The sequence below is a fragment of the Microcaecilia unicolor genome, chromosome 14 (assembly GCF_901765095.1).
Source record: "Microcaecilia unicolor chromosome 14, aMicUni1.1, whole genome shotgun sequence".
NCBI classification, from domain to species: Eukaryota; Metazoa; Chordata; class Amphibia; order Gymnophiona; family Siphonopidae; genus Microcaecilia; species Microcaecilia unicolor.
Window position 1 is genome coordinate 1,990,167 of NC_044044.1, and position 13,393 is coordinate 2,003,559.

The 13,393-nt window shown below is 44.9% G+C and overlaps 1 protein-coding gene across 1 annotated transcript in view; it reads right to left on the minus strand.

Annotated features, from left to right (window-relative positions):
• Nucleotides 1-6,781: 6,781 nt before the first annotated feature.
• LOC115458147 (zinc finger protein 300-like) overlaps nt 6,782-13,393 on the minus strand; it is a 175,327-nt gene continuing 168,715 nt past the window's right edge. Inside the window, exon 10 of the mRNA XM_030188000.1 lies at nt 6,782-7,806. Coding sequence (XP_030043860.1) covers nt 6,821-7,806 — 986 coding nt within the window. The 3' untranslated portion in view covers nt 6,782-6,820. The remainder of the gene's footprint in view (nt 7,807-13,393) is intronic.

Genomic DNA, 13,393 nt, shown 5'->3' on the forward strand with positions numbered 1-13,393 from the left:
AAAGTTTGGTCAATTCTCAACTAACGGACTACATGAAGAATTTCGATACTCTGCATTGTTCACAATCAGGGTTCCGTCCGCAGTTCAGTACCGAAACAGTCCTGGTTACTCTTCTGTCTCATTTTAAAAGGGAAATGTCTACTGGCAACAAAATCTTATTACTTCAATTTGACATGTCCAGTGCGTTTGACATGGTGGATCATGAGCTTTTACTCTACCTGCTGGACACATTCGGATTAAGTGGGAACGTGCTAAACTAGATTAAGGGTTTCCTCTCCACCCGTACCTACCAAGTCAAAGCTAATTCCGTCATTTCTGCGCCTTGGATAGCCAGTTGTGGGGTGCCTCAAGACTCGTCCCTCTCTCCTACCCTTTTCAACATTATGTTGATTCCATTAGCAAATGCATTATCAAAGCTTGGCCTTAATCCATTCATCTGTGCAGATGACGTGACCATCTATATTCCATTCAAGTCCACATTAGCTGATATTACCGATAAAGTAGACGCAAGTTTTTCCATCATGGAATCCTGGGCAAAGTCATTTCTGTTTAAACTTAACCAAGACAAAACACAATGCCTAATCCTTTCGACCCAGTACAATAAAGTAGTCCAAACTACACTCAACGTTAAGGATTACAAAACTTTCGGTATCACCAAGCCTAAGACTCCTTGGAGTTTTGCTGGACAGCCATTTACAACTGGATACTCAAGTGCAAGCCATCGCAAAAAGAATGGTCCACACCATGTGGAGGCTGAAACATATAAGGCATTTCATAACAAGAGAGCTTTTCCGTACCCTTGTTCACTGGCTAGTCCTATCACATATAGACTACTGCAGTGGGATCTATGCTGGATGCCGGGATTACATACTGAAAAGGCTTCAGACAGTCCAAAACATGGCTGAAAGGCTCATACTGGGGAAATCGCGCTTTGAACCTGCTCAACCACTTTGGTTTCAACCACACTGGCTCCCCGTAGCAGACCGTATTACCTTCAAAATCTGTTCACTCACACACAAGATCATGTATGGTGAAGCTCCAGAATATATGCTTAATCTCATTGATCTACCATCAAGAAATGACGTTTTGTCTGCAAGGTCCTACCTCATTCTCCATTTTCCAACCTGCAGGAATGTTAAATACAAGACTCTTTTTGCATCATCCTTCCCTTACATCAGTCCAAAATATTGGAATGTCCTACCGAAACAACTTAAGGAGAAGTCCTTAAAGACGTTTTTATTCGTCAAGGCTTACTCCACTGGCAACTCCAATGCTTAGCCTCTCCCACTTGCCGTCGCTTCTCCCCTGTCATCTACCCTGTGTTATCCCCTGTTCCTACCCCTCCTGTCACTTTCTGTTTCTGGACCATCATTGTCCTGTTTTGTATCCTGATTTATTGTAAGCCACATTGCTCCTGCTCATGTGGGTAAATGTGGGGTAGAAATGTACTAAAATAAATAAATAAATATACAATACAAATATAGATACAGAGTTTTTGCCAGTGCTTGATTTGTAATTAAGATACTGTTCGGCTTGTATTAGTTCTACATCAAAGTTTCACTGTGTCCAGGGGGGTGTTGTAGGATAGTTAGGCTCCTTGGGTTAGTTACAGTAAAGGGGAATCCCAATGCATCTCATTTAGCGTACCCATATATTGATTCTTTTTATGGTCTTGTTTTCCACTATGTCAGACCACCCATGTCACCTCTGATACATCGCCTCACCAGATTCTAGGAGCCCTCTGGAAAGGAAGGCCACATACTAGAAGTCACGTGTGCTGGCCCCACCTATGGGCCTGGCAAGAGGGGAATGTAGAAAAATGCTATCAGTTGCCTTCAGTAAAATACAGGTCAAGCCAGGCCTAGAGCTCAGAACTAGGCATCCAAAAATCAAAGAGCATGTCTGACCCAGACAATGCCACTACTGTAAAATGCTGAATTAAGCGACTGAGAGCCGACAGAGGAAGATGGAATCTGTTCTCAAAACAACAGGTGGACAGACAATAACAAGAGGTTGCGAGTGAAGATATTTTGTTGAAGGCCGATAACAATGGGTCAGACGAAAGTAAAATAAGAACATCCAGGGGGGCTGAAGGAGGACTTGGAAACATGTGAACTCATTATTAGCAAAGATGTTGATACTTAGAACTTGCAACCAAAAGAAAAAAGCAACACTGGACCTTCAAGAATGGGACAACAGGAGTACTTTATTAGTCAAAGACCCGACACGGGCCGTGTTTCGGCGCCAAAAAGGCGCCTGCCTCAGGGGTCTATATAAAAACAGTCCTTCTGCTTGTCCAAACTCGCCCAAGTTTAATCTATACAAGCAACCTTCTCGGTGCCCTGTCCCGTATGACACAACTTCCCAATCCCTCCCTCCTTGCCGGAAACAGGAAGTTGCTGCGCCAGAGGAGAGCTGGGACGCCAGAGCAAGGATACTTAGAACTTGGAAACATGTGAAGTCATAATTATCAACTGATAATATGCAAAGACGGCCAGTGGGAAAATGAAAACCTAATAGGGATCAATGATAAAAAAAAATGTATTTAAAGGCTAGTAGTTAAGGCATTGCCCCGGAGACTACAGAACATGCTGACGGTAACCATTGTGTGTCACGGAGCGCTGCACTCCCAATATGAGAAACGAGTGTCTGATATATGCCCTGTGATGATTTTGTACTAATCTAGCTTTTGGTAAGTGAGCTAATAAACTTTGACAGCTACTTTCTCAAGTTTACAGTATCCCTTTGTCCTTCTGTTTGTGGAGTTCCTTAGTGCCTAGGCTGGGTAGATTAGTCTGGGACTGTGCGAGGTCTGCTAGGTAATTAAACAGTCAGACAGGGGGCACGTAAATCATTGGGAAGTTAAATTAATTTCCCGGTGCAAACTTAAGGTTTTCATTGATTCAGAAGCATTTCACAAATTCAACCCCTGCAACATTCCCATTCTTTGAATGGGAAGTCTCACTAAAATAAAGGGCTTGTTTCCTGCCAGTTTTCTTTAGTTTGAAAGTAGGAAGCCATCAACCAAAATACATCATTCTGTTACTTACTAAATCATTCACTTGTCTTGGGATTTCCTTGGCTAGAAAATCCCCTGAGGGGCACTTTTGATATGTCTAAATCCAATTTTGGCCATTTTGTTGAAAACACCCAAAAATCAAGTAGTGAACACAGCAATTTTCGAACCAGAAAAATGTCTATCATTTTGTTTCACAAATGGCCATTTACGAGATGTTAATGCTCAGTGTATTTTTCTTTTGCCGGTATCAGCTACATAGAGGTGCAGTAGGTTTTGGAGGGCTCAACACTTTCCACCACAAGTGTGGATATGGGCCTGGGTTCCCTTCTCTATTGTGCACTGCACCAAACCACTGCTTGCTGCTCTAACAGGACTAGTCATAACATCTGAAGCTGTCATAGAGGCTGGTATGTATTGTTTCTTTCACATCTTTGGGGGGGGGGAGGGGGAATCAGTGACCACTGGGGGAGTAAGGTGGGGTATAATGCCTTAATCCCCCCCAGTAGTCACTGGGTCATTTAAGCACCTTTTTGTGGCTTAGTCATGATTAAAACAGGTCTAGACCAAAACATTTAACCCTGGATGTTTTTGCTTTGTTTCATTATGGTAGAAAAAAAAAGTCTAAGATCCGGGAACGCCCAAATCCTGCTCCCTGCATAGAAAACTGCATATGGAAATGTCTTAAAAATGAGTTTCAAAAATAGCAATTTGGACGTTTTGGTAATTAAAAAAAAAAATAAATAAAAGTCCATCTGCCGCTTCGTGGACATTTTTCTGTTTCAAAAATAAGCCTCTTAATCAGGCAAATACTGTTCCAGATGCCTTATTTTGCTATGGTGAGTCTAAGAACCATGGAAGAACTCATTGATTCTGCAGCTGCTACTGGGTCCTCTGTGTTTACATCTTTCAAGTACACGTCTAGTGATCTACAACACCACCTGAGACCCTCCTGGGATAAAACTGCTTTCCTCACTGTATCAGCGCAGAAGCTCCTTAGGGAGGAACTCATGGATTTGATGACTTTCAGAAAGGCATACAGATACCAAGCTTTCCTTCAGGTTGCCAGAGAAACTCTTCATATGAGCTTAAGAAAAAAAAAAGGTTGTTCTAAACTCTAAGAATAGAAGTTTCTAAAGAGGCCTACTTGTTGTCTGCTATAAACCTACCAAGGGTGCACAGTTCAACGAAACCCCTCCAAGCTTCGCCACTGGGGTAGGGAACCCTATGTTCTCCAGAAAAATGTTCTCAAGAGAGGGAAGGCCCAGCACTGCCTCCCAGGAAACATGGGCACAATGTCTCATAGCAGTTTGTGGCTGTCACTCACCTGGTTCTCTCTGGTGCCTCTACTTTGGGGGGTAGGCATGGCCTTACCTCCTGGGAGTTTGATGGCATGAAACACAAACTGTATACACCATAGTGAAAGCTAAAGCAATAGAGAGCAGCACACTTGTTATAGCTCTCTCATAGCTATCAATAGAGCCCTAAAGAAAGGTCGTGTAGTTCAGACTCTTTCACCATCTGCAACGCCTTGAGGAGCAAGAATGAGTGGTTCTCTATAACTAGCAAAACCTTTTCCTGTACACCCTGCTTAAGCTGTTTAGGGATGATATCATCACCTATCCTGTCTCTCCCCAAACACATCACATCATTCTGCAGGCAGGCATGGATGGTGCTTTGCATGGGATGAGAACAGGTGAACAGAAGCGTTATTTCTTATGGCAGAAGAAAATTTCACCAGGCATGGCATGCTCACTGACTGTGCCCAGAAAGGGCTAATAAGTGCCTCTAAAGGTTGTTGGTGCAGCTGGCACCGATGATGTCCAGGGTCAGAACTCCAACTAGGTGCTCCTGTTCTCCCAGTTGCACTTCCGCAACACCAGGCACTGCTGCAGCAAGTGATGACCCCACCCCTGTTCCTGCCCATAATGGGGCTTCTATAATTCATTTCTTCACTAACATAACTACAGTACAGTCTCGATTATTTGATCTTGGCTAATCCAACCATCTGGCTTATCCAACAGATTCCCCCCCCCCCCCCCCCCCAATCCCTCCCCTTGACATCAAGTTGTCATTAAGGAGCGCGCACGTTCTTTTCCTGTTTTCCAGCTTCACAAGTTATTAAATACTGTATTTTAAATATATGATGTTCTGTATGCATAAAGTATGTTTTCTGTGCATTTTTTAACAGATTACCATTGTTTTCTGTATTATCTGACTTTTCACTTATTTGACAAAGGCTCAGTCCTGTTTACATTAGATACTCGAGACTGTACAATCACTGTCTCTTGGGCTTCCACCATTAGCCATAAGGATACAAGAAATATGGGTGCTTTGGCCCGGAAAAACAGGCAAAATGTCCATAGCAGCCAAAAGAATACATAGGCATTGCCCCTGCTCTCTCCCTTCCTTATTCAATAAAACAAGAAGAAAGAAGCACTTAACATCAGGGAGTATGAAAATTACCACAAAGAAGTTGGTGAAGATTCAGTATTACCTGGTGAGTTTCTTTGGGCATCAGTCACCTAAGAACAAGAGAAGAGAGGCATGCATGCTGCCTCTTCTGCATTTAGGGGGTCTTTTACAAAGGTGCACTGAATGCTAGAAATGCCCACTGGAATATACAGGCAACTCTAACATTTAGTGCATGCATAGTTAACACAGGCGCTAAAATCGCTATGCACCTTTGTAAAAGGACCCTTTAATGGAGACGCCTCTTAGACCTTCCCCATTTGATCCCTTCTCTGTAATTTTGGACAAGCAGAAAAGGGAAAAGAAAGACCCACCCCTCTGCTGGAGCTTCCACCCATTACTCTCTACACTCCCCTCTCAGTTGTCAATCCTCCACATCAAGAGCAGTATATCAAATGTGGCTAAGTGAGCTTGTTTTCAGGATAATGTAGGACATGTGAAATAATAACCATAATAACAAAGATAGACATTTCACCGCCACCACTGCTGCTCTATTTGCACACGGTTACTACCCTACCCAGCGACACTCTTCTCATCCCACTGGTGCCTAGCACAGCTCTTTCACTACTTCCCACCACAGCACCTGTCTTGACTCCTTCCTCCAGTCTACCTCTCCTGTTTCTTTATACTTGCAACTTAATGCTCAAAGCCTACCAGTTTCTCCTTTCAACCAGTGTCACCCATAAAAATTAAAATACTTTCCCCAAGTTTCTGCCACCATTCTCTCCTTCTTTTCATCACTGTCTACCAATCTGTCTCCTATTCCTCTTTCCAGCAGGCCTCTTCCCTCCTCTGTACAGTAGCTACTGTTCACTCTGTCCTAGGAATGGCAAGAGAAGTAAAAAAATAGAAATACAGGTGGGGTAGAGGTGAGAAAAGGAAAAAAAAATATAGGGCAAAAGAAGACAATAGAGGAAATACCCTTGAGATAGCAGAAAGACAAGCAAAGAGGTGGGACAAGCTGTCACAGGACTAGAAATGGGGAAAAATATACAGGCTAGCTATAGGATAAGGGATAAGGAGGGAAGGACGGATAGGCTGAGTTGGAAAACAAACGGCACCAGGCAAGAGAGAAGGAATTATAAGGAGACTTGCAAGGTCCACTAGGGCACAGCATCAAAGGACCACAGCAGTCCATCCAGCTACCTTGCTTATTGGAGGAGACATCATTGTGGAAACAATTGGTACCAAGTTCCAAAGCATCTTTCCAGCTGGGTGCCTTTAAAAACCTAAAATATGCACACCTGCAGTGAAGTTTTATTGTTCATTCCTGTTCTTAATCAAGAGCCAAGTATTTATTTTGAATGTAGATGCTAGATTTCTTTGCGTTTCCTACTCATCTTTCATATAGATAATTTCACCCGGCTTTGTGTGATGGACTGGCATGTGTCTCACAAGGTCTCGCTTCTGCCTAAAACATTTCTCACAGTCACTACATTTGTATGGTTTTTCTGCTGTATGAAGTCTTTGGTGTGTGGTAAGACTTGATATCTGTCTAAAGCTCTTCTCACAATAGGGGCACTTAAATGGTTTTTCACCAGTGTGGATTCGCTGATGCTCAGTAAGTGTTGAGCTTTTGCTGAAGCTTTTCTCACAGCCAGCACAGTGGTATGGCCTTTCACCAGTATGAATTCGCAAGTGTTGCACAAGGTTTGCGCCACTACAAAAGCTTCTCTCACATTCAGTACACTTGTATGGTCTTGTACCAGTATGTGTTCTCTGGTGTGTAACAAGATGTGATGACTGGCTGAAACTTTTTCCACACTCTGCACATTTGTAGGGTTTCTTCCCGGTATGTGTTCTATGGTGTATGATAAGATGGGATGACTGATTGAAGCCTTTCCCACACACAGTACATTTATATGGTCGCTCTCCAGTGTGAGATCTCTCATGCTTTTGGAGGTTCGCATTTCTAGTGAAGCTTTTCTCACACTGAGAACATTTAAATGGTTTCACTCCAGTGTGCACACTTACATGGGCAATTAGATTTGATTGTGTATTGAAGCTCTTTCCACATTCACTACATATATAGAGTTCCTGTCGTTTGTTGTTTTCTTGCTCATTTACCAATTCTGTAAGTATATAGGGTGTTTGCCCAATGTCGCCCTTCTCTTGAACAGTGGGATATGCTGGTTTCCCAAGTCCACCTGAAGAATTAATGCATTTCCCAGGTGTCTGTTGTACTGGCACCCTTGTCTTTCCTTTGAGTTGATGCTGCTGTTCACATTCCTTTGGTTTTCTTTCTGCTGATGGATGATAGATTTCAGAAAGTTCTCTGGGTTCTTGATTATCTTCATTTAACATAACAGCATTGTGGCCTGTTGGATTAAAATAAAACCGTAGTCAATTTTGCAGGCTTATAATGAAGACCATTTTTTAAATCCTTACCTTTCCATTGCAATAAAGGAAGGCTTGGTCCATCAACATTACACACAGCTAGGATAGATCTCCATCTACAGTCTCCAGCAGAAACACTATTAAGTGACATGAGGTGACTTTGGTTACATGTCTCAAAAGGGCACATTACAATAGGACCACAGCAACTTGAACACTGTGGAATACATCAAAAAAGCAAATAAGTGCAGTTTCTCAAGAAAAACATTTGAGACTCTAGAATAAAATGGTGCTCTTTCTGTCCTGGAGAAACATAAAAGTAGGAAAAATAATACCCACATTCAATGTTTGGTTATTTTTGATAATATATATGCTGATCCCATATGAAAGATCCATCTAGTCATGTTTCATATACATATGTGTGTGTTTGTGAGAGAGAAATATAATTTTGGTCATCATCGCCTATACATATCAGTCAGTTTAGAGTGTGTGATTGCCATGCTAACAGTGTTGCTTCCAATATTCAAAGCAATTAAAGCAAAGATACCTATAGCAGATATGCTCCCTGAGCTGCTGGATGGCCTTATGCAGCGGTGTGCGCCTGTATCGGGGGTGCTTGTGCCTACCATACCTCCCGCTGTGGCCCTGTTTCAGACTACTTGCCAGTTGGGGGGAGGTTAAAATTTTTTCTCCAAAGGTGGCCTCTCATAACCTCCGACCAGTGGGTTCTTCAACTAGTCCGTCTCGGATACATCATCAATTTGCATTCCAAACCTCCAAATTGCCCACCAAGAACTCATTTGTTCAGCTCTCAGCACAAGCAGGTGCTTGCAGAGGAACTCTCTGCCATGTTGATGGCCCATGCAGTCGAACCCGTTCCACCAGGGGAAGAAGGGCAGGGATTCTATTCCAGGTACTTATTAGTGCAAAAGAAAATGGGGGGGGGGGGGGGGGAGGTGCATCCCATCCTATCCTAGACCTAAGGGCCCTGAACAAATTTCTAGTTGAAGAAAAGTTCCGGATGCTTTCCCTGGGCACCCTTCTCCCAGTAATTCAGGAAAAATAATTGGCTATGCTCTCTGGACTAAAAGGATGCATACACATATCACAATACTTCTTGCTTACCAGAAGTATCTTTGATTTCGGCTGGGAACAAATCACTTTCAATACCGTGTGTTACTTTTTGACCTTGCGTCAGCTCCCAGGGTCTTCACCAAGTGTCTAGAAACGTCACGCAGACTGGGATGTGCTCCCATATCTTGATGATTGGCTGGTGAAGAGCAGAGAATGGTGCTTGGGAGTCCATGCGGATGAGCTACTAGAGTTCATTTGAAATTACCCCAAGTCCCATCTCCACCTTGTATAAAGATAGGAATTCATAGGAGCCTTGCTCGACTCGCAGAATGTTCATGCCTACCTCCCGGAGGCCAGAGCAGACAATCTTGTCTTGCTAGCCTCCAAGGTTCGAACCTCTCGACAGGTCACAGCTTAACAGATGTTGAGCTTGCTGGGCCACAAGGCTTCCACAGTGTATGTTACACCCAAGCTCAATGGACTCTAGCTTCTCAGTGGTATCAAGCCTCGGGAAGTCTAAAAGATGTCATCTAAGTGTCCCCAGAGCTTGCTTGCTCTCTTCAATGGTAGACAATTCGATCCAATTTGCCTCTGGGACTTCCATTTCAAATTCCTCAGCCGCAAAAAGTGTTGCTGTCAGATGCATCTCTCCTGGGATGAGGAGCTCATGTAGATGGGCTCAAGGAACTTGGTCCCTCCAGGAAACAAATCTTCAAATCAACCTCCTGGAGCTTCAAGCAGTCTGGAACGCTCTAAAGGCTTTCAGAGATCCGCTGTCCCATCAAATCATTCTCATTCAAACAGACAATCAGGTTGCAATCAGCAAGCACGGGGGCACCAGATCACACCCTGTGTGTCAGGAGGCTGTCCAGATGTGGCATTGGGCTCGCCTGCATGTCATGTTTCTCCAAGCCACTTATCTGGCGGATGCAAACAACACCCTGGCCAACAGACTGAGCAGGCTAATGCAATTGCACGAGTGGTCTCTTCACATAGGCATAGCCTGCAAGATCTTCTGAGCATGGGGCACCCCCTCGGTAGATCTTTTTGCCACTCAGATCAACCACAAGGTCCCTCAGTTCTGTACCAGGCTTCAGGCCCTCAGCAGACTAGTGTCTCCTGTATGCTTATCCTCTAGTAGGAAAGACTTTGTTGAAACTCAAGCAAGACCACGGAACTATGATTCTGATTGCACCTTACTGGCCGAGGCAGATTTGGTTCCCTCTTCTTCTGGAATTATCCTCTGAAGAACTGTGGAGATCGGAGTACCTCATCACTTAGAACGAGGGGTTGCTTCTTCATCCCAACCTCCAGTCTCTGGCTCTCACAGCTTGGATGTTGAGAGCTTGTCTCCCAGGTCTTGGTGGATTCCAGGAAAGATTCCATTAAGAGGTGTTACTCTTTTAAATGGAGGAGGTTTGCTGTCTGGTGTGAGAGCTAGATCCCCTTACTTGTCCTACATAGATCCTGCTTCAATACCTTCTACACTTGTCTATCTGGTTTCAAGACCAACTCGGTAAGGGTTCGCCTTAGTGCTTATCAATGTGTAGAAGGTAAGCCCATATATGGACAGCCTTTAGTTGTTCGCTTCATGAAAGGTTTGCTTTCGTTAAAGCCCCCTGTTGAACCTCCACCAGTGTCATGGGATCTCTATGTTGTTCTCACCCAGCTGATGAAAGCTCCTTTTCAGCCACTGATTTCCTGTCCTCTGAAGTACTTGACCTGGAAGGTCATTTTCTTGGTAGCTGTTACTTCAGCTCGTAGTGTCAGTGAGCTTCAGGCCTTAGTAGTGGATGCACCTTATAATAAGTTTCATCACAACAGAGCAGTCCTCTGCATGCACCCTAAGTCCCTACAGAAGGTGGTGTTGGAGTTCCATCTGAACCAGTTAATTGTCTTGCCAACATTTTTTCCCCCAACCTCATACCCATCCTGGTGAAAGCAGCTTGCACACTTGGACTACAAGGCCCCACAGATAGTTCGCCCAGCTTTTTGTTTCTTTTTATCCCAACAGGATGGGGGTCGCCATTGGGAAACCCACCATCTCAATTTGGCTGGCAGATTGCATTTCCTTCACTTATTCCCGGGCTGGCCTTGGAGGGTCATGTCAAGGCTCATAATGTCAGAGCCAGGGCTGCCTCTGTAGCCCACTTGAGCTCAGCCTCCATTGAAGAAATTTGCAAGGCTGTAATGTGGTCTTCAGTCCACACATTCACATCTCACTACTGACTTGAGCAGGATACCCGACAAAACAGTTGTTTTGGGCAGTCAATGTTGCAGAATCTGTTTGGGGTCTAGAATCCAACTCTACCCTCCTAGACCCATTTTATTCTGTTCTCCAGGCTGCACCCTCCTTCAGATTATATATAGTTTCAGGTTAATCTATGTAATGTCCTTGCTGTTGTGAGACCCAGTTGACCAATGTTTGTTGTTTTGGGTGAGCCTGGATGCTAGGGATTCCCCATGTGTGAGAATCTGTTTTTTTACTGTGGCATAAATGCCAGACCGGACGATGCAGATCAGCATCTACCCATGTTTGAGAATATGAAGCCAGGCTGCAGAACTGCTGAGGTTGATATGGAAACAGGATCTCAGCTGCTTGGAGACAAGCATATTGGCACCTCTTGAACGGAGGGAGAGTGGTCCTCCCGGCGCCGACGCTTCTCAGGTGCTGTATCCCTCGAAGCCCCGGAGCTCCCGGCACCGTGTAATGAGGGAGATCGATGATGGTGCATCTTGGCCTTCGCCCGATGCTCATCACCCATGCTCCTCAGTGCAGACAAGGTTGAATCCTCACGTTGCCTCGAGGTCGGGAGGGCCTGCGTAGCAGGAGGCCTCAAGACAGGTGGAGACCCACTCGATACCTCACTGTTCCCAGTGTCCTAAGGTCTCGAGGCAGCCATGTTGACCGATACTCCCAGTGAAACACTCAAGATCAATACCGACACCTCAGACCTCGATGCTGATAAGGATCCGGACCTGGCTCCTCTTCTTCATATGAAGACAGCAGGGCCCCAGACACCAAGAATGGATGTATTTTCCCGAGATGGTCCGGTTGCACCAAGTACAACGCTTGAAGCCACTAGGAGTCTTCATGGACATGGATGGGAAGAATTTGCTGGCCAAATCAAATGGCTTGATGGTGCCCGAAAAAGGGAAAAAGGCACACACACACAAAAAAAGGGTTCCTGACCGGAGTCAGGGCCTAAAGGCAGCCCAAATCAAAAAATAAAGTTAACAAACATGGGTCAAAAAGAAAACTAAGACGAAAGAGAGAGAATAAAAACAAGAAAAACAAGCAGAAGGCACTCAAAAGCTCCGAAAACCGAACGTGTAAAGAGCACTGGTAGAACGCAGCCTCTCTTCACACGGAGAAAACAAAACTGAGGAGCTCTGTTTTTTTTTTGTTTTTACTTTGGCATAAATGCCAGACCGGACAACGCGGATTGGACGCTACCCACCTCTTTTAACTCCTAACCCTTACTCACTTGTTCAGTACCCTTATTTTATCATCCCCACCTTAGTAATTTCCTTATCCCTTATTTGTCCTGTTTGTCATCTGTCCTAATTAGATTGTAAGCTCTGTTGAGCAGTGACTGTCTCTTCATGTTCAAGTGTACAGTGCTGCGTATGTCTAGTAGTAGTAGTACCCATGTGTGAGAATATGCAAGCCTGAATATGTCCTTAGGAAATGACTTTAATCACAAGTTTATTTGATATCTGGGAAGCATTATGACTTGCTGTATCTACTTTTGATGTACTCTGGTATACTGAGAAAAACAGTCTCATTTGAAATGTGCTGCAATACCAGTGTCACGACTTACCACTGGCAAGGCAGGGTTAGTTTTCGGTGCGGCGGTCTGGCTAGCTGCCACATTGCTCCACTCTTGCTCCTCCCAATGGCCGACAACGTGGGTGGCCACCACAGCGTTTTGCCACATCTCCAAGGCATTCTGCTCTGCCCTCTCTCGCGCGGCCACAGCCGCATTCCCAGCAGCCTGCGCGGCGGCGTGGATGGCCGCCACAGCTTAATACAGCGCCGGCTTCTCCTCTTGATTACTCCTCCAGAGTGGGGACGTCCTCCTGACATCAGACGCCCCCACCTCTTAAGGAGGAGCCGGACTACTATCCAGTGCCTCAGCTATGCCTTGTTTGCAGCTAGAGCATTCCCTAGAGCTCTCAAGTACCTTCAGTCTACCATCTACTTGGACCTTAGTCTGGAATCCGAAGCTGCCTTCTGTCTGCCACCTGCCTGGACCTACGCCTGAAACTTGACGTTGCTTTCTGTCTGCCACTTGCCTAGACCTTACACCTGGAATCTGACGTCTTCTGTGTACAACCTGCCTGGAATCTGATGCTGCCTTCTGTCTGCCGACTGACTGGACCATACGCCTGGAATCCGACCCTGCCTGGACTATGCCTGAACCTTGACGCTGTCTTCTATCTGCCGCCTGCCTAGACCTTATGCCTGGAATCAGATGCTGCCTTCTGTCTGCA